We start from the raw sequence: 27,378 nt of genomic DNA, 5'->3' as shown, positions 1-27,378 counted from the left end.
CAACCAGTTAAGAGGTGTTTGGATTTCTGTTCTGAACAGTGATGAGATTAACTCAGCCATATATTTCATTGCACACAAAGGAAGTTGTCCGAACTGTCTGCGCTCCAGGTCAGAGGGAGGTCTTGCAAATCCCCGTGTTTGAGGCTTTCTGCTCTTTTAGGGTGACTTGGGATATGTTTCATGGGAGTAAAACAGGAGAGACATGCAGATCTCCTGACCCCCGCAGTGAGAAGAGGAAGGCACTTGTTTTCTCCTGGGAGGTTAGTTCCCGGCAGATTTCTGCTTCCCCGATCTGTTAGCCTGGTACCTGGGAGCGAACGGGAAAAGACAAAGCTGTTTAAAAAAAAAAGTGTCAGAATCCCCCAAACAGAGCCTGAGGCTGCTGAGCTGCCCTCTTGAGATGTGGATTCCAGATGGTTGCCTTAGGCATTAATCACTTTCTCCTGAGCCAGAAGAAAATGAAGATTAATAATTTTTAAAAATTACTGCTAAGGGGTTGCATCTGAAAGAGCAGAGGGCACAGAGCTGAAGTTTGATGGGAGCTGATTATTGATCAGGGCCTGTTTGGTCCTTCGTGATGGTGACCTTGCACTTGCTACACTTGTAAGGCCGACCAGCTGTCACGGAGAGCAGGATGGATCTTGGAAGCTTACATCATAGGATATCAGAGCCAGAAAGGGACCTTGGAAATCATGTTCCATCACTTAGAGATGAGGTTTGACTCCATGCCCAATGTTGTACAGCTCAGTGGAGTCCGGAATGGGACTAGCAATTGGGTCGCCTGGATCCTGATCCGTTGCCCTCTAGCTGTCCCTGACTCTCTCTGAGTCTCAGAGAGGACAGATGGAGGTAAGATCTCTACAGAAACTACTAAAGGTAGGGCGTAATGAGCTGTAATCCTTTGTGGTGCAGAATACAGATCCTGTCGGCATTCAGACACAAGCAAGGCGCTGGGGGCCAGAGGGCCAGGCAGGCTTTTGAGCTGGGCCGTACAGAGTAGGTGGAGTAGTGAGCTCCAGACGGTACAGGGAGGCCAGCGGTCACCACGCCAGGCAAGGGGAGGTACCGTGAGCGGAGGTGGAGCCCCAGCTTTCTGGAGCAGAGGGGAGAGCTCCTTAATTGGAGTAAGGATGCTGGAGGAGTTGGTGGGACAAATTTTGGGACTCCAGAAATCCAGACAAAGGTCTTTGGACTTTCTGTGGGTGACCCCAGAACTTCAAAGAGATTTGGCCTCAGGAAATGAGGACTGAACGTGGAATTTTGAAGAGGAAGAGTTGTGCGTGTCGAGACACTGCATATATTACTGTAGGAACCATCCAGAAAAGAGAAGTAGCCAGAAGGAGGGGGGCCAAAAACAAGACTGCGTGCCCTTGAGCATGTCTCCAAAAGTGATGCCTTCTCGTCGTTTCCTTTTTTTTTTTTTTTTTTTTTTGCAGTGCATGGGCCTCTCACTGTTGTGGCCTCTCCCGTTGCGGAGCACAGGCTCCGGACGCACAGGCTCAGCCGCCATGGCTCACGGGCCCAGCCGCTCCGCGGCATGTGGGATCTTCCCGGACCGGGGCACGAACCCGCATCCCCTGCATCGGCAGGCGGACTCTCAACCACTGCGCCACCAGGGAAGCCCTCGTCGTTTCCTTTTTGAAGCAATATGCTGTCTCAATGGGGGTTGAGACTAGGATGGAAAGGCCTCAGGAGCACAGTGTGGAAAAGGGCTCTGCTCACCCCCAAAGTCTGGGCCCAGCTCCTCACCCAGAACCCCGCCCTCAGCCCACTGTCACGGCACCCGTTCACACCTCTGACCACTAGCCGGCTTTCCCGCCGGGAAACGGGGGACGTGCTGCAGATCCCTATGCTTGAGAGAGGGGGCGCTCCGTACCAATTATGGCCGGGCCCAGACTGGGTGTTGGGAATGGATAAGGCTCAAATCGTCTTCACGGAGCTTCGAGGTGTTGTGGGGAAGACAGAACTCATGAGCAGATAGATGCCCATGGTACCCAGTGGTGAGTGCTGTGCGTACGGGGAACACGGCAGCACCCGGCAGGGTACTCACCCAGCTTCAGCTGCGTCTTCACCCGAGGCCGGGGCATGGAGACTGTGTGAGCAAAGGCAGGGAGGTGAGACCCACCTAGGGTGCCTGAGTGGTAGCAGGGCTGGCAAGGAAGGGGTTGGCTTCAAGACACTGTCGGAGGTAAAATCGGCTGAACACGGGGGTTGGGTGTGGAGTGCCGGGACCGGCGGTGGGAGCATCAGGAAGTCCCCCCGGTGCTAGCATGGAGGACACCAACTGCCGTGGAACGTGAGGGCACAGGGGAAGGTGGAGCAGAGCAGACCCGAGGGCAGGTGTGCACAGGCGGAGGTTCGAGTGCCTGTGGGTCAAGATGCCCCTGGCCTGGAGCCGCTACGGGATGGCCTGGGGCACAGCAAGGCCACAGGGAAGGCTTTCTGGCCCGGCCTTCGCAGTGAACAGTTGCCTCCATTGGATAGACTGCTGTTCCTTCCCAAAGAAGCCAAGTCTGTGTTAGGGAAAAATCTATCCCAGTCTGTGAGAACACCACCAGCTCTTACCTTAAGAGAAGTAATTAATAAATTCATCCATGGTTATAGCTACGGACAGGGATCCTGGCTTAGCAACACGTGCAGAGAAAATCACTGTGCCCCCTTACCAGATGGGTCAATCTGAGCATCTCTTTTTCATAAATACTCTGATCTTTTAAACCACTGTCCTCAGTAACAGCTGAGAAATTGAGCTGTGTGGTGTTGCTCTCTTGAAGCCGGGTCGTGTCACGGGCACAGCACCCTTCCCATCAGTAAAGCAGATGCTGAAATCCGGCACCCGCGGCACGCTCACCTCGGCGTCTAGCTGACGGCATACAGGGTGATGCTGCCGCCGTCGCCCCCGGCCCTGGACTGAGAGGTGTGTTTAGCAGAATCAAGTGCCTGTGACCGGACTTCAGTCTGTGGCGTCTCTTTGTGTCCCCGTGACTGTCCGTCAACTTACTCCGCAGCTGCGGATCAGATCCGGTCTCTGGGCACACATTTACACATCAGAGCCTGTTGTTTTGCTTCTGCTACACACGACTGTAGCCTCACTCATGCAGATTCATGCTCCTCTCAAGCCTGTCTTCTGTCTTGTGATCATAATGTTTATAACCATGATATTTGCAGTTACTCTAGGCAGAAGGTTCCTGTAAAGTTCGGTTTTCATTAAGCGTTGTTCATGAAGGTTCCAGGAGCTCCACAGGCAGGGTCCGGGGAACACTGTAGTTATTTTACTCAGAAATGAATTCCTAGGATCCATACAACTGTTCCCCTGTTTGAGGTGGCTGTTGATGTTTGTTTATTTTTTTAACCACTGCGTACTGTGTTTACCTCTGACGTGCTGGCTGCTCACTCAGTTAACATTCATCACTAGAATGTGTGTTGTGAAGGTTCCTCATTCTAATGTACCGATAAACTTTGTTTGCACAGAGATTTTGCTTATGTAGCAAGAGACAAAGACACAAGAATTTTGAAATGTCATGTATTTCGATGTGACACACCAGCAAAAGCCATTGCCACAAGTCTCCACGAAATCTGTTCCAAGGTAAGGTGGGTCAGGGCACAGGGGTCCGCCCTGCTCCTTTTTCCCCCGCCCGCCACTCAGCAGGGAAGGGCGTGTGGAAGGACGGGGGAGTCGGCACATTGACCTGCAGGTCGAGCTGCAGGGGCAGCAGGCCGACCGCCAGCCCAGCCAGCGTGGTTAGTGCTCTTTCTGCGTGTCAGGCGTCGTGCTAAATGGTACTCCACCTACAAAAGGAGTACGGCCTTGGTGCCTCCCACAGTCCAGGGGGGTCTAATAGGTGGACAGCGGTGTGGCGGAGGAGCTGTGTATCCCGAGCTCAGCTGGAAAGCGGGGGCAGGGAGTCAGGGCAGCTTTCCCAGGGCGGGGGCCATCTGACCTGAGCCTGGACCCGGGAAGAAGGGAGCGGGGTACGAAACCAGCAGGTGTGTCTGTGGAAGTGCAGGCGGCCGGGGGTTGCCGTGAACACGTGCTGACGTCACAAGGCACACAGCGGCGAGGCAGGGCCGTGGTCACAGCCTCAGAGTCGCCACCTTACGCACCGCCCCCCCCCCACCCCCCCACCCCACCCCCGCCCGCAGAGCCCATGCCTACACGCTCGCCCCGCCCTCTGCCCGGCCCTTGTACTTGTCAGGACACGGCTGTGTGATGCAGCGGCTCTGGCTGCTGCAGAGCCCTGCCTTGTGTGGACCTCCGTGTGTTTACTTGAGATGTGTGGCCTGTAGCAGAGGAGAGAGGTTCCTGGTTTGTCTCTTTGCTGGGCAGCTTTTGCGATTTGGAGGCGGTTGGAGCTGCGCGCTGTGCCTGGCACGTGCAGAGGGCTGGACACACGTGTCTGTCGTCCAGCCTTCCTGCTCCTGGCTTCCTCCTTTGTCTAGAGTGCCCCACCCCGTCGCTTCAGCCACTTTCGGGTCTCGCGGCGACCAGGCTCCTAACCATTTTCTCCTGGCCACGCTCTGCTTGGTTCCCCCGAATGAACCAGTGTTCCACAAGGGAGTCGACAGAGAACGGACCGTGGCCACAGTGTCCTTTGACCTCCAGGGATACATAGTTAATGTTCTCAGCAATCCCATTACCTGCTGGCCTGTGTTCCAGTAGTGGGAGCCAGGTCTCCAGGACGCTGTCCCCAACTTCCTTCAGCCAGGCCTTTCCACGCCCCAGACTTACTGCTTGAATCTAAACACAGGACTTTGCTGCCCCCTGTGTTAATGTCACCTTTCCGGTTCCGGGCTGGCATCGTTACCCAGCCTCACTCCCACAGGTCCTCCCGAGCTCGCCAGGCCCAGGTCACGGCCACCTCCACAGCCCAGCCTGGCCTCCGCAGCAGGAGCGGAGCAGCTGTAAGCCACAGTTCCCAAGGGAAGGGTAGGGATGGGAGCTGCCCCGGCCCCAGAATAGCGCAGCAGTCTGCCGCTCTGACCGAATGACCGGGACCTGCAGGGTGGGTGCTGGTCCGGAGACCCCGCGTCCAGCCCAGCCCGTGTGCACGTTCCTGCACGGGTGGCACTGGGGCAGCTGCTTCTTGTGCAGCCCTGAAGCACGCTGCACTGCCCGGGTTTCGTTTCCTCATTCGTTCACGCAGCAAGTGTAACCGAATGCTGCTTATGTGCCAGGCACTGTCCTGAGGAGACAGCAGAGACCAAAAGAGAAAAAAAATCCTTGCCCTTGTGGAGCTTATATGCTAGCGTAAAGCCCTCAGAACACAGCCTGGCCCAGAGTCAGTGCTCAGTGAAGCTTGGATTTTACCGTCAGCAGCCCTCCTCCCCGCTGACCCAGGTGCAGATCTGGAGACGGGCAGAGTGGAGCTCCGGGGGAAATAACTTGTTCCACTTGGGATGGAAAGCTCAGGCAGGGGATGAAGGAGTGAGTTGCTCTTGCGGTCATTGAGGGTGGCTTCTTTGAGTCCCTAAACCCACAGCACTGTGAACAGGGGTGCGAAGTGATGACTGTCAAGTGAAGGAGATGTTAGTGCCCCCAACAGAGGAGAGGCACTTAGAAAGACGGCTGACAGATTTAAACAGTGTGACCATAACACCAACAGCAATAGCAGCTAATATTTCTGAGTGCTTGTATTTACTGTCAGGACTGAAATTATTTTATTATTAGGGACATAAATATTATCATCCACATGTGCAGTGGAGGAAACGGGACAAGAGGGCAGGTGACTGGCTCAAGGCCACTTACCACTAGTAAGTGGCGGGCGTGGGATTTGAACCCAGGTACTCTGTCCCCAGAGCCCTGAAAAGAGTCCCTGAAAGTGGCCACGTGGAAGCAGCAGGGGGAGTCCGTTGCCCTGTGTTCCACCGACCGCTGTGGGCCAGGAGGTGTACGTGTGACCGGGGGGGGGGGGTCGTGCGGTTTGTTGTGGTAGAGGTGGGAGCCTGGTAAATGAAAGAATGAATTCCAAACAATCGGGAGACTGTTAGTTACTCTGAGGAACAGTCATTCACTATTCTCCCCAGAGAAAATGGGCACAGTTCTCAAAACGTGCGGCTCCGAGATGGGGGTGAGGAGTCAGGCAGCAGACTGAAGCCAGTTTAACTTGGAAGTGAAGTCAGCGCAGACACTCCACTGGCTGGAACAGCTGAGGACACGGGGTCTGTAACCGTGAGCCAAAGCTGTGTTTTCTCTCCTTCAGATCATGGCCGAACGGAAGAACGCCAAAGCCCTGGCCTGCAGCTCCCTGCAGGAAAGGGCCCACGTGAACCTCGACGTGCCCCTGCAAGGTAGGTCGGCGCCCCTGCTCCTTTGCCTGGCGCTCTCTGCCCAGGTCACAAAGCGCAGGGTCTCGGACGGCTCCCTGGTGTATCTAGTCTCCCTCAGAACCGAGCTCGACTCAGCAGACCCGGGCCGAGCCCGCACTCGGGACCTCGGGCGCAGCTTAGAGCTGATTTTGTGTCAACAGGGTTAGGCATCAAGGGCCAGGATGAGTTTTATTGTTGTTGGACAAGATTAAAGAAAAGTATCTTTAGTGCTTTTGTAATTCATGTACAGCCTGGGGTAAGGGTCAGCTAGTTTAAAAATATGTGGGTTGCTATTTTGGGGAGCTCAGTTTAGTCATTTTTCCTGTCTCTGATTTCGCCCTCTGTGATTAAATTTCCTCAGGGCATCAACCTCCCCTAATAAATAGAGCACCCAAAGCTGCTACTTAGCTCACATCCAAGAGAGAGTCACAGCTTAACACACAGATTCCAGTTCCTGCTTTCAAATGCTTTTCTACCTAGAAATGAAAGGTGAATGGGATTTTGATTGACAGCCCCAGTGTCTGGTAGAAGAAACGGCTGTTCTTATAGCATGATTGGCACACTGACCTCTAGAAACACAGGACGTTATGTGTCTGTTAGAACATTGAGAAAAATGTGTTGCTTTACTCCCTGTAGTAGATTTTCCAACACCAAAGACTGAGCTGGTCCAGGAGTTCCACGTGCAGTACTTGGGCATGCTACCTGTGGACAAACCAGTCGGTATGTGAAACGTGCATCATCTTTCCACTTTGCAAGCGTTTGGGAGCTCATGAGAGATGTTCACCCTCCCATGGGGGTGGGGTCTGCTGTTGCACTCCTTGCCTTGTCTCGAATCGGACCCTCACACTGTCACCAGCCGGAGCGCACAGACAGTCCTGATCAAAAGATCAGTACAGGACAGGCTAAGCTCCTCAGATGCATGGTCCCAGAATACAGGGACTTGAACAAAGCGGACCTGATTTCTCATTCACTCACAGTCCAGAGCTGCATGAGCCAGGGCTGTGGAAGGGCCCTGCCCCCAGAGATGGAAGCCTCGGTCCTGAACTGAGGCTTCCATCTCTGGGGCCAGGGTGCCTGCTTCAGTCCTTGTCACGTGCTGGGCGGGGAAAGGGGGCTGAAGGAACCCTCCTGCTTTCCTGTTAAGGTGTGATCCAAAAGTGCACACAGCAGTCAGCAGTCAGCTCACATCTCAGGGGCAGACTTTAGTTGCTTAGCCATACCAGGCTGGAAGGAGGCTGAGAGAGGTAGCCTTTTCCTGGGTTAAAAAACGGCTGTGGGAAAATCAGAACCCTCACATACTGCTGGGGCGAATGTAAAATGGTGCAGCTGCCCTAGAAAACAGTCTGGCAGTTCCTCAAAAGTTAAATAGAGAGTTACCATTTGATCCAGCAGTTCTGCTCTTGGGCTTTGTATCCAAGTGAAACGAAAACATGTGTGCACACAAAACCTCGTACACGAATGTTCACAGCAGCATCATTCATAATAGTCAAAAAGCAGAAACAACCCAAATGTCCATCAGCTGACGAATGGATAAATAAAATACACTTCCATACAGTGGTACTTCATTTGGCAATAAAAAGGAATGAAGTATTAGACATGCTGCAACATGGCTGAACCTTGAAAACATGATGCTGAATGACAGAAGCCAGTCACAAAGGACCGTATCCTGTACGATTCCATTTATATGAGTGGAGTAGGCAGATCTCTAGAGATAGGGCTGGGTGGAAATGGAGGGTGACTTCTGAAAGGTACGGGGTTTCTTTCTGGGGTGATGAAAATGTTCTAAACCTGATGGTGGTGATGGTCGCACACCTCTGAATATACTAAAAACCGTTTGAGTTTTGCACTGTGAGTAAATTGTATGGTATGTGAACTATATCTCAGTAACGTTCTCCCACCCACCCACCACCAAAAGCAGCTGTGGGAACACCCAGCCAAAGAGCCCCATCGAATAGCACATGCTATTCGTGTCCAGGGGCCGCCCAAACTTGGCCTTATTTAAGTGACAAAGTACAATGAAAGGTGATCAGGGTAATCTGGCAGATGCTGGCTTCTGTTGGGTCCCCTTTTTCAAGGTTCCTTGCTTAGGAAAAGGTAGCATTTGAATACTGTTTATACACTCGGAGCTGGGGAATCTTTGTAGAGAGCGGGGGAGGGAGAGTGATGTCCTGGTTAGACAGGACATCACACACTGCTTCTCTGGAGGTTCTCATGACCCTTCTTTCTGTTGAAAAAGCTGGCATTTCTTTTCTTTTGAGCAATGAAATGCTCAAGTGAAATGTCTTATCTGGGGCTACAAAAAAAAAAAAAAAAGACCAGTCTGGGCATAGGTGTTACCGGGTGATTTGGGCCCACGTTTGTGATTCAGAAATAGCTTTAGGACCTTTTTCAGTTTTCCCTTCCATCCACAGGAATGGATACCCTGAACAATGCCATAGAAAGTCTTATGACCTCGTCCAGCAAGGAGGACTGGCCTTCGGTGAACATGAATGTGGCCGATGCTACTGTGACTGTCATCAGTGAGAAGGTGAGAAGGGTGGCAGATGGAGTTGGCCTGTCGAATACAGTGAGGTTTCGGATACAATAAGCTTCCATGAAACTTAGGCGCGTGCCAAGGCTTGGCCTCTGGGGAGTTGTGCTTGCTTGTGATTAAAAGAGCCTACATTAAAAAAAGAGAGAGAGACATTTTGCCCTTTGTGCCTAGATCTCTGCACACCTCAGAGGCTTCTATTCTGGCATTCCTCATTCTTCCTTCCTACGAAGCCTGGGAGGTTGGAATCATTTGCTAGAGGTGACTGTGTGATACTAGCAGTAACTCACTAATGGGGCTTGGTTTTCTGGCCACTCTCCAGGCTCCGGTATTGACTGGGCTGTTATCTGGGCTTGGGACACAGGAGATGCTTCTGTGGTGGAAGGTCCTGTGGTAGCAGGGACCACTGGTCATCTGGAGAGAGGCCAGCATTAGCCTCAACACAAATTATCTCAACTTTGTGGTTGAGGAAACTGAGGCACAGAGAGGTTAAGTAACTGCCCCCAGGCACACAGCGAGAAGTAGCAGGATCAGTTTTCCATTCTGCCTCTGTGAGGCATCTGTCATGGAAAGACCGTAAGTCCTTGGTCTACTCTTGCTTCTGTCCACTAGCAGCTCACCTTCAAGCCCAATTCAATTTCTAAAGAGGAGTGAGATGCTCACTGACCCTGCCTGCCACTCCAGCCTGTGCCACTGGATTTTCTTCAAGTCTGCAAACATGTGGTGCTTCTTCCTACCTCAGCACCTTTGCAAGTGCGCTGCTCCTTCTGTGCTCTACCCCTTTGCCTTCCCAGCCCCTACGTAGATCTCAATGTAAACGTCATTTCTCCCAACAAAACTTCCCAGCCTCTAAGACCAGCTTAGCTTGCCTGTTAATCAGTCCCACAGCACCTGAGTGAATATTTAATAAGTCAAGATGTTAGTGAGCCAGAAGTCAGCATTTTTCTGGATGTATTTACTAATTTTCAAAAATTGCACATGGCTGCTGCAAAGGATGTGGTGTTCATAAGAATGAATTACAAACACTTCTTAACTCGGCACCATATGGATACCAGTCTGTGAAAAAGGGGAAAAAAAAAAAAAGTATTTGGCAACTTTTTGTTTTACACAGTTTTAGATAGAAATCTGATTCAATGTGCTGTTTAGTTGGGGAAGAAGACCTGGATAGAAAGAGAGCCCATGGCTCCTTTCCTCTTGGTGCTCTGGGGTTTCTGGTGGGTTTGCCTGGGCAAATGGGTTCTGAGCCACCGTACGGGCAATACGGAAAAAGTATACATGACATTGTTCCCGCCCACAGTGAAGCCACGGGCTTGGAGTCGAGCAGACAGAGTCCGGAACACACATACCCAGTCGCAGTGTGGTTCAGAGCAGATTAAATGCCGGAACGAGGCACCCACAGCAGTGAGGCCTCTCCAGACACATTTAGAAACTTGCCTTTCTAGAAAAATACAGTCCTGTCTAAATTCAGTCTGGCTGTATATTTTTAGACACCATTTCCTCTGTGCAGCCACTCCAAGCGGATTCTGACTTAAGGTCCGAACGTGTCTGTGACTTTGGCCAGAGCTGCTGAACGGCGTCTCTTGCAGAATGAAGAGGAGATCCTGGTGGAGTGTCGGGTGCGATTCCTGTCCTTCATGGGCGTCGGGAAGGATGTGCATACGTTTGCCTTCATCATGGACACTGGGAACCAGCACTTTGAGTGCCATGTTTTCTGGTGCGAGCCTAATGCCGGTAACGTGTCCGAGGCAGTGCAGGCTGCCTGCATGGTGAGTGAGCCCGCTGCAGGGGTTCGACCCTCGGGCCCCTGCTTTTGTTTAATATGCCGTAAATTAGAGCAGAGTTACTGACTTAAAAGAAGCCAAGTCTGATCTCTAACGTAATGCCTTGCTGTGTGACACCCTCACTCCTGCGGACAGAATCAATCGTGACAAGCACTTTGCCGTCTTAAGAGGCCAGGACACCTGAAAGAAGCAGGACTGGATGGAGCCAGGTTCTTCTGTAGAGACTCCAGGAACACTGAAAGCAATGATCTTCAAAACCACGGATTTGAGGCCTCTTAGTTCTTGATCCCTAAGTAATTTCAGTATGTGATCAGGAGATGCTGGTCATGCGTGAGTTGGTACTTGGAACCAACTCAATAATTCTTTAAAAATTCAGTGTATTGAATGGTTTTTATTTTAGATAGTTGGTCTAAGTGCATTGTTCTTACATACTTTGTTTATATCTATGAACTGTATTCTTACCACAGCCCTGTTAAGTAGTTCTCTTTTATTTATAACAAAATAGAGGCTCAGAGGAAAGGACAGGCCCCAGGGCAGAGCTGCTAAGTGACAGAGCCTGCGTTCACCCCCGAGCCTCCGGGTAATAAAGCCAGTGCTCTTTGTACCACATATATGACTTCAAACAAACAGAAACACCTTGTCATTCATTCTGCAAATATCCTTTGAGCTCCTGTCATTCCAGCACTGGGAAAGTTCTAGTAAGAAGGAGGGAACCGTTTGAATGTAGACATCCAAGCCTGGGCTGCATGGTGTATTCCAGCAACAGGAGGTAGGGTTGCTGGAGCCAAGTGGGAGGAGGCGAGGTCCATGTCCATGAAGGGCCTGTGACCTCATGCCAAGGTGTGACCTTCAGCAGAGATTGTTAAGCAGGAGAGTGTGTAGACCACGTTAGGCTTTAAGGCATACTCCAAAAGAGAGAGGAGAAAACAAAGTGGAGGTGGGTTGAAAGGATGGGGCAGAGGTGGGGAGATGACCAGGAGGCCAGTTTACTGGTCCTTGGGAGAGTTGCATCTAAACCAGGAGTGGCAGTGGGGAAAAGACAGGAGCAGGTGATGGAGAAACACCTGGCTGGCAATGAGGAATGCTGAATTTGAAGCACCTGCTCTTCATTTAACTCAATCCACCATTTGTAGGCTGGACTCTGGGAAGTTCAAGTAGGAATAAGACACGATCCTTGCATTACGGAGTTTAGGCCTATGGGGGAGACGGGTAAACCAGAATTCTGTTATGGTGTGGAAAGTGCTCTAAGTGAAAGTGTAAGACTGCACTGGATGGAGGAGTGACTGGGAGGAAGAAGGTGGCCCTGAAAGCGGGTCGCTCACCAGGTCTGTGGTGAAGGAGTAGCCGGAAGCACGCCATTGAGATACTTGCTCGTTTGTTGGGGGTTTGGGGAGATCCTCACAGTTTTGAGGCTGAGGGAGATAAGCCAGTAAAGCCAGATTGAAATAGGGGTCATATTTGTAGTTGGGCCAAGGTCTTGGTGATAGATGAAGGGCCTGGGGTTGGGTTAGAGTGCTGCTTGGGTTAGAGTAACTTTGAGACCGGCCAGAAGATGCCCGGAGTCCAGGAACAGGTGGAGCTGAGGGCGTCCTCTGTTTCTTTACAGACAGTACACTGCTAGTTAACCAAGAGGGAAAAGGACGAGGTGGGCGGATGGCAGAGGCAAAGGTGGGGGACGAGAAGAGAGCCAATTCGCTTTTATTTTAAAAGGCACCTTTGAAACAGAGAGGGGAGGAGGGGGGGGAGGGGAAGGGAAGACCTGTGTTGTGCACTTATCATCTGGCTTCGTTCTCGCCACAGTCCTGTGTTAGAGTGCAGTTTCCCCTCAGGTGCTGCGGGGCCAGGATTCTAACTCAAGTCCACCTGCATATAAAGGACCGGGGCTGGGTGGAGGGGAGCAGCGCGGTGAAGCAGTCAAGATGAACCTCCTGACCAGGCGTAGGGATTTGAGATGGGATGAAGGGACTGTGTGAAGAAAACAGAAAATGGGAGAGTCCAGCCAAGCAAAAATCGATGGTGACTGTTGAGGTATTTTGTGAAATTGTAAAGGATCGTTAACAGATGGTTTTAGTCAAAATGAATGGCTTTCAGCCTTAATTATACATTTTAAATGCTGATGGCAATTAAATAATTAGCTTTATCACTGGTTACAGTTTGTTCTGATTGCCAGGCTCATTTTCTCTCCTCTAGAAACAATTTCTACTCATTTGTTTACTATTTTAATTGTATTAGGGCCACCAGCTTAAGTGACTCAGCCAATCCACCATAAGACATACCAGTAAAATCAAACCTTTCTTTACACTCTGTATCCAGCATTTCTAACTGGGTGGCCTTCCTCTTGATTCAAATCTGCATGATTCTCCATCTGAAATATTTATGCATCAATTTATACAATCTGAAATATCTCTGGCATTAACATTCTGAATCTACTGAATTTTTAGGCATATTTTGCAGCTGAGTGGTATAGGCCCAGCTGAAACTATTTTGATGAAATTTAGAGGGAGATGGAGAGGGGTCCGCTTAATGAAATTCATCAGGCACAATTCTGATTTGCACTGGATATAACGTAACTAACATCAGAAACTCCGAGTCCAGTATACCATGCTGCGGTACCTGCCCATTATAAAACTGTGTTTGGAAGTGCGTAGTTTTGATTGTGATGCAGACCTAGAAACATACTTTACACACAGGAGACGTGATAAATCGTTTTTCATATGATTGGGTTGAAATGGGCTAATTTTTTGGCCTGTGGGCTGTGACAGCACATTGTGATAAGAGTCTTGCTGTACGACAGTTCATGCTTTTCACAGGGAAACATCAGCCTGTTTCACAGTTGTTCTAAGGAACCTATTAATAGTTAAGTAGGTTTTTGAAAATCAGTTTAAAGTGAAGTGCTTGGATTTTTTAAGTGCTTGGATTAGAAAAAAAGCATTTGATACATTTTAACCTTTTAATCTAATTTTGAAGAATTACTTATCTTTGCATTGATACAAAAGCAGGTGGATTGTGACTTTGTTTCTGAAGGATGGAAACTGTCCCTGGTGCCAGTGCTAATGGATTTTTAAAAATTAAATCTATTAAGATTTAGACTTGTATATAAAATCCTGAAATCTTAATAAATTTTTTAAAATGAAAGCAGGATGGGAACAAACATTTCTGAATGCCTTCTGTGTTGCTAGGCCTGTTTGAGGCATTCTGCAGGTATTCCTTAATCATAACACTGTCTTTTAAGGTCGCCATTCTTCAGCCATTTTACAAATGAAGAAACTGAGGCTCAGAGAGATTTAATAACTTGCCTGGGGCCATACGGTTCACAAGTGGTAGAGCCAGATTCAAACCCTGCCCTTTCTACCATGCTGACCCTCACTGGGTTAGCCATAAACACCTACTTCATTACCTGTCTGAGGAAAAAGCTAATAATCTCTCTCCCAATCCTTTTTCTCTTCGTTAGCTCCTTGACTATGAGGTATATTCATCGCAGCCTAACAATATAAAGAACTTCAAAAGAATTTAAAACACTCCACATTAAGGAAAAAAAATAATAAACTCTTGGATTCATGTTTAGGAGCTAGGTCGTTAACCTTTGGGAGTTAAATATATTTATGAACTAAAGGGATGATACATTATTAACGACCATACAACTTTCTAATTTCAGTTACGATACCAGAAGTGCCTGGTAGCCAGGCCGCCTTCACAGAAAGTTCGACCACCTCCTCCGCCAGCAGACTCTGTGACCAGGAGAGTCACAACCAATGTAAAACGAGGGGTCTTATCCCTCATTGACACTTTGAAACAGAAACGCCCTGTCACAGAAGCGCCGTAGCTGCATATGTGAAAGGATCCTGTAACATTTACTGAAGATGGAATAGCTACACTAAAGAAGAGGAGCTGATCTCTGGCCTTCCATTCAGTTGCTGATGCTTTGTCTTCAGAGATTAATAACTTAACCAAACAGTGTTAGACAAGCATGTTCTCTCGTCTTGCCACCGTCGTGTGATATGAAAAGCATGACTAATATTTTTTGCTGTAAGTTACATCATGAGCAGTGGAAGCTCCCTTTCTTACTGTAAATATCGTGAACATTATGTAACTTCACACACACAGGGAAGAATGTGGCCACACCCCTCCCAGTGAAGCAGCTGAGTCCTTGGAGTGAATGACACCTGGGTTAGTTTCACTGTCTTCTTGACTGGATCTGTCACAAGCAACTTTTAAGTCCTACAGCACTTTGCCCTGTTTTCAACATTGGAGTAGACACTGCATACCGGATACCACTGAATTGCTGTAAAAACAGGATGACTAGTTTTCCTTTTAGTTCTTCATAAAATCGAACCTTTGGTTGACAAAATTGGCTGTTGGCATCAGTATAGAAACCAACTGGCAACTTTCCTTGACGAGCTCTTTGACACATGGACACCATTTCATGTCTACAGCTGTTTGGGGGATGTTGGGAAAAAAGTAAAGCTTCAAAATTGAAAAACTAAATTTCAGAAATTAAAACAGAACAAAAATAGCCTTTCTGTTCAGATGGTTTTCAAACTGATTATTAAGAAAAAGAAAGAGATTAACAAGATTATAATGCATTTTGGGTGGGAAATATTTCAAACTTCTGCCTTATACTGTACAATGCAGCTACAGAATTATAGTTCACTATGGCCATTCTCTACATAAACATTAAAATGAAATATTCCTCATAAGCCTTTCATCCTTAGTTTGATAATTAGCCAATATGCAACTTGGAGTTGAGGAAATGTCATTTATATTTTAGATCTCCACCACCACGTTGTTTTCCACCTCCTAGGTAAATGTTCTGCTAGGATTCTGCATCTAGCTCAATCTTACCTTAATGCTTTTTGCCCAGAAAGCTGTCTGTCCATCATGTATATTGTCCATGGCAACAAACTTCATTAAATTGAACCTTTCTGAATTTATGTATTTAATATTAAAATTTGTTGGACTCTAGATATATTTTTCAATTTATATTTTTTCCATTTATGTTCAAGATTTAAAAATTTCATATCAGAGCAAAATATACATAGGAACAAAGGACTATTTAACAGGCTTCCCAAAAAACAGCACTTTCCTGCTTCTCTATCTATAGATGAGAGACTTAGGTGTAAACAGATTTAGACACTTGTTGATAATGTTTTAAAGAAGAAGTTGCTAAGAAGCTCAATCTAGACATTAGTTTTGTTTACTTTTCAGTGATAAAATTATCATTTTACAACATCGTTGTAAAAGTAATGCTTTATGTTTATCTACTGCTATGTACTTGTCAAAATGGTTTCCACATTCTTATCGTCACATTTGAGCCTTATAGAGAAGGTACTAAACACATTTGAGAAATAAAAAATATGAATTAAAGAGGCTCAGTCACCTAGCCTAAGATCTCACGAAAGTTAGTGAGAAAGCCAGAACTAGGACCCATGCTTCTCAACTCCCAGTTATTAAGTTATGCTGCTTCCACACGAGTCAGGAGGAGTCTTTCCAAAATTACTCTGGGCATATCCAGTTATTGTCAGGCAATCTTAGGATTCCCTGTATAAGTAGGGAAGTATGTCCAAATTACTCATGCTGTGATTTAAAACCATTACCTGCTCTCAGTTTTCCTGCAGTGTGCCTCAAATGTGTTGTAGAGGACAGGATTCTACATGCAGTCCAGAGATAATGTTACATGTGGTAGAAATATTCCTAACTCATGATACTTAGCCACCAGAGAACATGATGGAATGAGTAGGTGGCCTCCTGCCTCTGTTCCCTCTCAGAGTTCTGGAATTGTTTGCTAGCACCCTAGAGATGCCACTCTAGAAGTGGATTATACTTCTCACCAGCCTGTACACTATTCTACTAAAGTTACCAGTGGCATCCTAAGAAATTACTGCATTAAGAAAATCCTTACTGTGCCCTTCGAAAAGCTGTTCAAAATTCACTCTTGATGATCTTTCATCTTGACCTCCACAGTGAAACAAACATTTTAGTGTGATAAACTTCAAAATTCTTAAAAAAAAATGATCCACTTTTATATTGGACATCTCTACCAGAACCCATTCATTTTTTTTTAAGGCATACATGTTTTCAGGATCAAGAATACTGAGCTAGCTTTAAGTAGCAAACTGATTTATATATGCAACTATAGTATGCATTAAGATGAATGATAGCCTTTACATACTGAAAACTTTACTGCAGATACTTTGTTTTAAAAATAGCTTTGCATACTAAATGCAATTAATTTTATAAAATTAATTATGTTAAGCCGTATGTTCAGACACTTTCTGCCATGGCCAAAAAGTATGTATGAAAGTATGTGTGTATTTTCTGTGAAAGGATGCTAGCGTTTTACCTGATATTGTAGTGACACTTCAGTTATCTATGCATTCTTTGTATCTGTGATTTGGTAAACAGGCAGCCATGTTCACTATGCCTTGTATGTCTTATCATTTTTTTAATTAACCTGTTAAATACAGCTTAAAATATTTTTATTTTATTTATTCTATTTTTACTGAAATATACTGCATTATTGTGTTAATGTATTATCTTTACTGGATATTATCTCTCAGTGTATCCAGGTCTAAGTAATCTCAGTGAACTATACATTGCCTAAAAGGTGGTTTTGTAATGATTTGTAGTCACATTTTTATTGGAATATGTATAAGAAAAGGCAAAATACTTAAAAGTTCCTTTTATTTTTTAAAAGCAGCTAGATAGACACATACTTGCCAACTCACATATGTGCTCCTTGGCCGCGTCAAGGGGAATAGCCAACATGCCTATGGCTAAAAACTTTACTTTGCAAACTTAAAGCACTGCTTGGTGCTTCGTTTTTATATCCTTCGCAACACATGTGAGCTCATCTAAGAGACAGACACGTCCTCCTGCCCTTTGTTTACACCTGGGTATATGATCACCCATAGCTAATTAGGACCATTGTTTTTGTGTCTGTCTTACTGCATGAAGTGACATTAGACCCATTTCCATTAAAATAAGCTCTTGGTGATAAACTGTTGGCACTGCTACTTTTTAAAAAATTCCACTTTATGATTTTATGACGAACATTTGTACAATTCTACACAAGGTCATTTACTAGAAGCCCTAAATCTTTCCTCCTCTTCTTATATGACACACACTCATTTCATAAGCATTGCAGCACAACCTCAAGATTTCATAAACAATGTGAGAAACATCTCCCTAACTGATATTAGCACAGCTTAACTAGTAAAAGCATTAGCTCTCTAGTTTGCCAGGCTCACTTAACCCAATACACAGCTAACGTGTGTTATACAGCCAGTAAAATGAAGTTTATTTCAGCTTCAGGGAAAAGATACTGCTCACACTTTATCAGTGAGAGCACTCCCTGCCATCCAAAGCAGCTTGTTTATCCCAAAAGAACATTTGGTTTTGCTTTCTGCCCCTTTTGCTGTTGACCACTTTTACACATTTAAATGTAATATGTTGTGAGAATAAACTTAGCTGCGTAAAATGTTTGGCTCATTTATCTGACATCAGTCATACATATCCAGGAATAGAAATAAAAGTTTAGTGTCTCCACACCAGTCATTCTATTTTCAAATTATTCTTATCTCAAATTAAAAGTCATTTTAGTAATGTAAGATTCTGCTTTGATTAGTTATTATATATTTCCACCTGGTAAGAACTAGAAAGTAACTTTAAATTTTGAATAATTCATTGCATGGTCCTTACCTTGGTACTCAGGAAGGACAGCTGGCATTTTGGACATAGAGGCCTATTCAGTCACCAACTTGATGCTTGTGTAAGCACTCTTTCTAGTGTTAAAAAAGTCCATCTTTCCTTGAAGAGCCTGATATCAAAGAATGAAAGATAGAGTTGTACAGGCACTAAATCCAAAATGAAAGGTGACTAGAAAAACAGCAGTTGAACCTGGCTTAGTTTAACTGTTAGACATATGGAAGAAGATAAATAGAATTTAAAGTGTGTACCCATTTTTTGTTCATCTTGCATTTCCCCCAGTAGTTTACTTTTTTCCTCAATCAAAGGCAGTTACTCTCAAAAAGCAAAATTTCATTTGGTTTCAGGTATTACATAGTGGTAAATAATTACACATTAAAAATCTGAATTTGCTATTGGAGTATCTAAAAACCAGTAATTTCATTACTTTAGATTTTTGCAGCACTTTTCTCTAAGAAGCTGAAAAAAGAAAAATGTCAATGTAATCAATATTCTCCTTTACTAGAATTCTCCCATATTGTTTTTAATCCAAAGTATTTCCCTTTTTAGTCTACCAAAATATTTAAATAATTGATCACATCCTTCTTAGAAGATTCCAAAGAAGAAAACTGCAGGCTTAATGAATGAATGGTTTAATTCAGAATCTCCATATACTTAGAAAAATAATTAATTTACGACAGGATTCATGTTATGAGATACTGAAGATAAGGGGCTAAAGTTGTGATGTGACATGAACCACATGCTGCTATAGAGATCAGAAAAATATCCTGAACTATTTCATAACAGTGTGAGTTTTCGTCTTATAATAACTATTAGCAGAAAATAAAAATCTCAGACCTGCTACTTTTGGACAATGGAATACTCTTCAGCCTGGGGCAGAGGAAGGATGTAAGGAAAGGGATAAAAGATCCCTGGGATAAAATATCAGCTCTTTACCGAACAAGTTCAGTTCACCTGCACTGGCCTCCCAGAGGCTCGGAAGGCTCTAAGCCAGAGAGTGGGAATAGGAGGAAACCATACTATAACTTTCATAGCAAATATTATATAGTTTTTGATTTTTGAAAGTAGTAAAATAAGCTGAGCATTTAAAACATTTCTGTATTTTTTAAGAGTCATAATTAACAGAATTCTTTTGGGATTTAAAAATAATAAGTCTGGTTCAAGTATAAAAAGTCATGTTTCCTTTCTTCACTGACATTTTACTAGTAAGTGTAAATCTTCAGGTAAAAAAATTTATTACTGCTAAAATGAAATTCACCCTTTTCTACCCTCACTTTAAGTGAGAAAATTATACAATATTAGAGCTGAAATAGACCTAAATATTCATCTTGAAGAGGATAATAGTCTACTAAAATCATGCCACCTGAATTGAAATTTAGGAATTTATTTAACACTATTCAACACAACTGGATTCTGAAAACACAACTTTAAATTCAAACTCTTTGTGTCTATGAACATGTTTTTAAACAGTAGGATTTACAGTTGTAACATATTTGATTTAATGTCACTTTCTGTTGCCATGATGAAAAAAAAATCAGTAGACCCAGAAATGATAATCATAACCAGTTCTTGGAAGGCAATTGATAATACAGTCAAGATGAACTGACTTTTAATATAATTAAAATAGTGCTACAATATATTTTAATTGAGCATCAGAAATGACTTACCAAAGTTTGATTACTGTGTGCCACTTGAAATGACCATCTCACCTGATCTTTGAATCATAAACTAGTATAGATTTCTTCAACAATTGGGGTGTCACTTGTATTCAGCAGTTTGGCCTCTTCCTCAGAATTACTATTTAGATGGAAATTTGCTTACAGTCACTTTTTTTACAACAGTATTTGGCATAAATAGTTAAAAGGGAGAGCTTATGTTCAGTCTGCTTAGGATCCTAGAGGTTCTTCCAGTGAGAAACAGTTTTCAGTCTGTGAATGGACAGCTGAACTACTCCTCACACCTAGAACTTTGGACCTTCCTGTTCTTCCTATTCATACTCAACCTCAATCACATTACAAAAGCTCATAACATCTCCTATTTTAATGTTTAAGGGGAAAAAAGTCAACCTCTATAGTGATTGAAAATGTTAAACTACAGCTGACTATATACTGAAAAGCAATCTATAGTCCGTGCAAGAGCATCTTTTCCAAACCTATGCTTTCTAAATAAACTGCCTCACAAAGTTAACTTTGAAAAGAAGTCTGTTCTAAGGCACACAGTGTTTCCCTTCAGGAAAAATTGTTGCAACTTTAAAAACAGTGTCCTAAGTCCAGACAGAAAGTTAACAAGAGTGAGACAAGTTCTAACAACCGATACTGAGTCTACAACTGAACGTTCTAAAACAGATCAGCACCCAGCTACTGAACTCTCTGAATTCTGCTTTGCTTAACTCACCTACATTATTCTCACTTGTCTTAATTCACTTGAAGGTAATAATCACATTTAGAAGATACTAAGTGACCAAAAGGATGAGTATTTTGTGTAGGGATGTCTAACCTTCAGAGAAATATCAGACTTTGGAAAAAAACCCTACTACTCTTGACCCCTGTAAAAAACACAAGACAGTCAAAGCCATGGTCGAGGATGCCTGGGTAGAGAGGAAGGTAAGTTTTCTTTAGGTTTTTTCCCTCTTCTTGGTATTGATGGTGTGGGAAGATAGCCAGGCATGACAGTCTTGGGCCCAACCCAACGATAGTAAAAATGTTGAGTTGGTATCTGAGATCTGATCCCTTGGGGACTAGAAAATGGCAACATTACTGGAGGCAAAACAATCTCTATGGGTTTCAGTGCAATCATTCTGTCTTCTGGGCGAGGTCTTACAAAGTTTGTCGTCCGTTCATATGGTCTGGAGGGAGGTGTGTTCTTCATAAATGTAGGCACTAAAGGATTGGTGGTGGGCTTGCTGGATTTTCTGACCTGTGAGGAAGAACCCACTTGATTTGTATTCTTCTGTGGAAGAGATGTTTTTGTTGTTAGTGTCCCTGACTGATGAGCACTTGCGTTAGTTTCTTGACTCAGGAACTCAGCAATTTTCATCTGGATGCGGCTACTATCAGAAGTGGAAGATTTTGGCAATGACATTTTTGACTTTTTCTTCTTCTTCTCACGTTTTGAAGGTTTACCCAACTCGATCCCATCCAGTAGACCCTTTGCTGCAGCACGGGCCAAAACATCTTTCACAGACACTGTCTCAGATGGGTCCCGCTATAATTAAATGTGGGAGTTAACTGTTACTGTGCATATTACAAATATTTATCAGTGTTTCAGTAAAGATAAAAGAATATCTTTGTTATACTAAAAGAAATAGTTTTTAGACCTTAGTCTCTAATATATCCTATAAGCCTCAGGAAATTACTTTCTTTGTACTTAAATCTCCCCATTTGTGAACCTGATAGAAAAAAAGAAAAAGAATTACAGAGCTTCTTTCTTTTTTTGAATTTTTAAAATTAATTTTTTTATACAGCAGGTTCTTATTAGTTATCTATTTTATACATATTAGTGTATATATGTCCAGAGCTTATCTCATATCTGTGAGCTAAAATGAACTGGATATTGACAAAGTGCTTGGAGAAGTGGGGGTGGAGAACAGGCAACGGAAAAACACTCAGGAGGACAATAAAGATAAAAATAGGGATTTCCGCCATACAATAATAATTGTTTTTCCTGCCCTTTAGCTATTTATGAAATAAGCATACCATTATGAAATGCTCATAAAGTTCCTATATTCCTATTATGAGACTTTGTTGTTTCTTAATTCCTAAGTATGAAATGGACTGGGATTTTTTTATCCTTACCTCCCTTGTTAGAACCGAAAGAAAACAACCGTTGGTAATTTCAGATGGTTCCATTCTGAAAAATTTGTCAGTGGACAAATGTATTTCCTTTAAGGAGCACAGTGGAAGGACAGGGGGACTAAGCCTGCAATAGGTAACAGCAAACAATTAACAGAATGTCTTATTTGCCAATGGAGGGAGACAGTAAATTGCAACCAATTTTCTTTTATTATGTTTTACCCATTATTTAAACAAAAATTCCAAATAAGAATAAAATGTCAAGGGGAGGGATCAAGATGGTGGAGTAGTAGGATGTGGAGCTAACCTCCTCCCACAAATACATCAAAGATACATCTACAGGGCTTCCCTGGTGGCGCAGTGGTTGAGAATCTGCCTGCCAATGCAGGGGACACGGGTTCGAGCCCTGGTCTGGGAGGATCCCACATGCCACAGAGCAACTGGGCCCGTGAGCCACAACTACTGAGCCTGTGCATCTGGAGCCTGTGCTCTGACAAGAGAGGCCGCGACAGTGAGAGGCCCGTGCACCGTGATGAAGAGTGGCCCCCACTCGCCACAACTAGAGAAAGCCCTTGCACAGAAACAAAGACCCAACACAGCCATAAATAAATAAATAAATGTATTTTTTTAAAAAGTACATCTACATGTGGAACGATTCTCAGAACACCTACTGAACCCTGGCAGAAGACCTCAGACTTCTGAGAGGGCAATAAAATCTCCACATAATCAGGTAGGACAAAAGAAAAAAGAAAAAAGGGAGAAAGGAATCAGGACAGGACCCTGCGCCCCTGGGAGGGAACTGTGAAAGAGGAAAGGTTCCGGCACCCTGTGAAGTCCCCTCACCAGTGGGGAGATCAGCTGGGACGGAGGGGGAGCTTTGGAGCCTCAGAAGAGAGCACAGAACTGGTGTGCAGCAGGCAGAATGGAAAGAGACCTGCAGAGACGGTCAGTATCACAGCGTTGCACTCCCCAGCCTGAGATGTGCGTCCACGAGTGTGGGCGGGGGCTGGGAGCTGAAGCTTGGGCTTCGGAGGTCAGACCTGGGGTGAAGACTGGGGTTGGCTGTGGGGAAACAGCCTGAAGGGGCTGGATTTTGGTATGACTGAAACCAAGGGTGTACACAGAGGAAGCCCAGGCTCACCATAGAGGCAAGGTGCCACTGTTGAGGGCACGCGAGGGGAGGGGCGGGACCTGCCATAGCAGCCTCCTTCCCTGCACATGCACTCTAAGGTGACAGGACACTGCCTGCACGAGCTCCAGGAGCAGGCACCAACCACTGCTGTGGGCTCAGGGGTGGGCATGAGCCACCAATGCCATTGCAGGCTCCAGGGGCACGAGTGCGCCACCACCACACCGAGAGCTCTGGGAGCGGGTGCCAGCTGCCACCTTTGCGGGCTCTGGGAGAGAACGCCAGCCACTGCTTCTGCACACCCCCTATCAATGGGATAACAGCCAGCACACACTGAGGAAAGAGACAGCAGGCATCCATACTAAAAACAACGCTTACACCAAAAATATTAAAACCACACAAGCTACACAGGGCTGCTCCTACATCTAAACAGCCCTCCAAGACCACAGTAGATAAGTGTTTCTCCTAAACTCACAGAGTAAGGGAAATATAAGTAAAACAAAGAAGCAGAGGGACCACTCCCAGTTAAAAGACCAAGAGAATTTCCCTGAAAGAACAAACAATGAAATAGACCTCTTCAGTCTAACAGACACTGAGTTCAAAAAGGAGATAATGAAAATACTGAAGGAATTAAGAAAGTTTATCAACAGAAATGCAGAATACTGTAAAAAGGAGCTAGAAACTATAAAGAGGGGCCAAGAAAAATTAAAAACTCATTTGCTGAGATGAAAGCTGAGCTAAAGGCAATGAACAGCAGAATGAATAAAGCAGAAGAACAAATAAGTCATCTGGAAGATAGAATGATGAAAATCACCCAATCAGAACAGCAGATAGAAAGGCAAATTAAGGGCTTCCCTGGTGGCGCAGTGGTTGAGAGTCCGCCTGCCGATGCAGGGGACACGGGCTCGTGCCCCGGTCTGGGAAGATCCCACATGCCGCGGAGCGGCTGGGCCCATGAGCCATGGCCGCTGAGCCTGCACGTCCGGAGCCTGTGCTCCACAACGGGAGAGGCCACAACAGTGAGAGGCCCTCGTACTGCAAAAAAAAAAAAAAAAAGAAAGGCAAATTAAAAAAAAAAAAGGAAGCAATATAAGACATGTATGGGATAATATAAAGCTTGCCAATCTACCCATAATAGGGATTCCAGAGGAGAAGACAGAGAAAAGGGGATCGAAAATGAATTTGAAGAAATTATGGCTGAAAAATTCTCAAACCTAAAGAAGGAAACATAAATCCAGATACTGTTAGGAGAGTCCCAAACAAGATGAACCCAAACAGACCTACACCAAGACATATTGTAATTAAAATGGCGAAAGTTAAAGAGAGGATTCTGAAGGCAGCAAGAGAAAAACAAAGTGTTAGTTACAAGGGAACCCCCATAAGGCTATCAGCTGATTTCTCTACAGAAATGTTACCGTACAGAAGGGAGTGGCAAGATATATTCAAATTCCTAAAAGGGAAAAATATGCAACCTAGAATACTATACCCAGCAAGATTATCATTTAGAATAGAAGGAGAGACAAAGAATTTCTCAGATAAGCAAAAACTAAAAGAATACAGCAAGACTAAACCTATCCTAAAATAAGTATTGAAAGGTCTTCTCTAAATAGAAGAGAAGCAAGAATGTATAGAAAAGAGAAAATCACAATTGGAAAGGACTAGGACTTCCAATACTATGTTGAGTAGAAGTGGTGAGAGTGGGCATCCTTGTCTTGTTCCAGATTTTAGCAGGAATGCTTTCAGTGCTTCCTGCTAAATGGCATCGGTGCCATTTATGGCATCAGTGGCTTATTTAAATCACTTAAGTCAGTACACAGATTTTTTAAAAAATCAAAACATTTTTGTGAATGATGACAATGAACAGCAAAAGGATAAACATGAAGATGTAAAAGAGGACATCGAAATCATAAAATGTGGGGAAGGAAAGTAAGAAAATTTAGATTCTTTTTTTTTTTCAGAATGTGTTTGAGCCTATATGACTATCAGTCTAAAGCAAGTAGATATAGGAAGGGGTTAACATACTTGAAAAACAGAATAACCACAAATCAAAAACACACAATAGATTCAAAAAAACCAAAAAGAACACAAGCATAAAATAAAAGGAAATCATCAAACCACAAAAAGCAAAACAAGGAAAAAGAAAGGAACAAAGAAACACAGAATCAACTGGTAAACAAGGTTTAAAATGGCAATAAATACGTATCTATCAATAATTACCTTAAATGTCAATGGACTAAATGCTCCAATCAAAAGACACAGAGTGGTGGATTGGATTAAAAAATGAAAGCCTACAATATGCTGCCTACAAGAGACCCACTTTAGGGCAGGAGACACACATAGACTGAAAGTGAGGGGATGGAAAAAGATATTTCATGCAAACAAAAATGACAAGCGGGGGTCACAATACTCATATCAGACAAAACAGACTTCAAAACAAAGGCCATAAAGAAAGATAAAGATATATTACTATATAATGATAAAAGGATCAATACAAGAAGAGAATTTTACACTCATTAACATATATGCACCTAATACAGAAGCACCCAAATATATAAAACAAATACTAACAGACATAAAGGGAGAAATTGACAGGAATACAGTAATAGTAGGAGACTTTAACATCCCACTCATATCAATGGAAATATCTTCTAGACAGAAAATCAATACGGCAACACAGATCCTAAATGATAAAATTGAAGTTAGACTTAACTGATATTTTCAGGACATGACAACTAAAAAAAACCAGAATACACATTCTTTTCAAGTGCACATGGAACATTCTCTAGGGCTGACCATATACTAGGGCACAAAACAAGCCTCAACAAATTGAAGAGTATAGAAATTATCTCAAACATCTTTTCTGACCACAATGGCATGAAACTATAAATCAACCACAGAAAAAGAAATGAGAAAAAAACGACTACATGGAGACTAAACAACATGCTATTAAAAAACCAGTGGGTCAATGACAAAATCAAAGAAGAAATTAAAAAATACCTTGAGACAAATGACAAAGAAAACACAACCAAACAAAATCTATAGGATGCAGCAAAAACAGTTCTTAGAAGTTCATAGTGATACAGGCCTTCCTCAAGAAACAACAAAAACCTCAAATAAACAACCTAACCTACCACCTAAAAGAATTACAAAAAGAACAAACAAAACATAAAGTCAGCAGAAGGAAGGAAATAATAAAGATCAGAGAGGAAATAAATAAAATAGAGATTACAAAACTACAGAAAAAAAAAATAAAACCAAGAGCTGGTTTGCTGAAAGGGTAAACAAAATTGACAAACCTCTGAACAGGCTCACCAAGAAGAAAAGAGAGAGAACCCAAATAAACAAAATAAGAAATGAAAAAGGAGGGACTTTCCTGGTGGTGTAGTGGTTAAGAATCCACCTGCCAATGCAGGCGGCATGAGTTCGATCCCTGGTCTGGGAAGATCCCACTTGCCACGGAGCAACTAAGCCCGTGCGCCACAACTACTGAGCCTGCGCTCTACAGCCTGCGAGCCACAACTACTGAAGTCCGTGTGCCTAGAGCCCATGCTCCTCAACAAGAGAAGCCACCACAATGAGAAACCCATGCACTGCAACAAAGAGTGGCCCCCGCTCGCTGCAACTAGAGAAGGCCCGCACGCAGCAACAAAGACCCAACACAGCCAAAAATAAATAACAAAATAAAAATAAATAAATTTTTTTTAAAAAAAGAAATGAAAAAGGAGAAATCTCAACTGATACCACAGAAATACAAAAAAAAAAAAAAAGAAAAAAAACAGAGAATACTGTGAAAATTATATGCCAACAAATTCAACAACCTAGAAGAAATGGACAAGTTTTTAGAAACATAGAGCCCACTAAAACTGAATCAAGAAGAAACAGATAATTTGAACAGACTGACCTCTAGAAGTGAAATAGAACCTGTAATTTTAAAACCCTCTACAAACAAAAGTCCAGGACCAGATGGCTTCACAGGCAAATTCTACCAAATATACAAAGAACTTTTACTGATACTTCTCAAACTCTTCCAAATGATTCAAGAGGAGGGAACACTCTCAAAGACATTCTATGAAGCCACCATCACCCTGATACCAAAACCAGACAAAGATACCACCAAAAAAGAAAATTAGAGGCCAAAAT

General features: G+C 44.2%; 2 protein-coding genes across 12 annotated transcripts in view; one reads left to right on the top strand and one right to left on the bottom strand.

Annotated features, from left to right (window-relative positions):
* The window catches only part of APBB2 (amyloid beta precursor protein binding family B member 2), a 379,608-nt gene extending 357,893 nt beyond the window's left edge, over positions 1-21,715 (top strand). For 8 of the 11 annotated variants that reach the window (XM_089911826.1, XM_089911824.1, XM_089911827.1 and 5 more), the window contains 6 exons: positions 3,469-3,583; positions 6,198-6,285; positions 6,940-7,023; positions 8,715-8,830; positions 10,420-10,599; positions 14,270-21,711. In XM_089911826.1, coding sequence (XP_089767952.1) covers positions 3,469-3,583; positions 6,198-6,285; positions 6,940-7,023; positions 8,715-8,830; positions 10,420-10,599; positions 14,270-14,437 — 751 coding nt within the window. In that variant the 3' untranslated portion in view covers positions 14,438-21,711. Of the gene's footprint in view, positions 1-3,468; positions 3,584-6,197; positions 6,286-6,939; positions 7,024-8,714; positions 8,831-10,419; positions 10,600-14,269 lie in introns of all 11 variants that reach the window. The other 3 variants (XM_089911829.1, XM_022565517.3, XM_089911832.1) reach the window with 3 other exon arrangements.
* NSUN7 (NOP2/Sun RNA methyltransferase family member 7) overlaps positions 19,173-27,378 on the bottom strand; it is a 67,489-nt gene continuing 59,283 nt past the window's right edge. The window contains exons 10-11 of the mRNA XM_089911834.1: positions 22,113-22,236; positions 19,173-21,522 (exon numbers count right to left, since the gene is read on the bottom strand). Of these exons, the coding sequence (XP_089767960.1) occupies positions 20,884-21,522; positions 22,113-22,236 (763 nt within the window). The 3' untranslated portion in view covers positions 19,173-20,883. The remainder of the gene's footprint in view (positions 21,523-22,112; positions 22,237-27,378) is intronic.

The sequence above is a fragment of the Delphinapterus leucas genome, chromosome 5 (assembly GCF_059928025.1).
Source record: "Delphinapterus leucas isolate spDelLeu-1000000601 "Yukka" chromosome 5, BTC_Dleu_Yukka2, whole genome shotgun sequence".
NCBI classification, from domain to species: Eukaryota; Metazoa; Chordata; class Mammalia; order Artiodactyla; family Monodontidae; genus Delphinapterus; species Delphinapterus leucas.
Note: the sequence above shows the minus strand (reverse complement) of the source record. Positions and strands in the feature narration are given on the sequence as shown.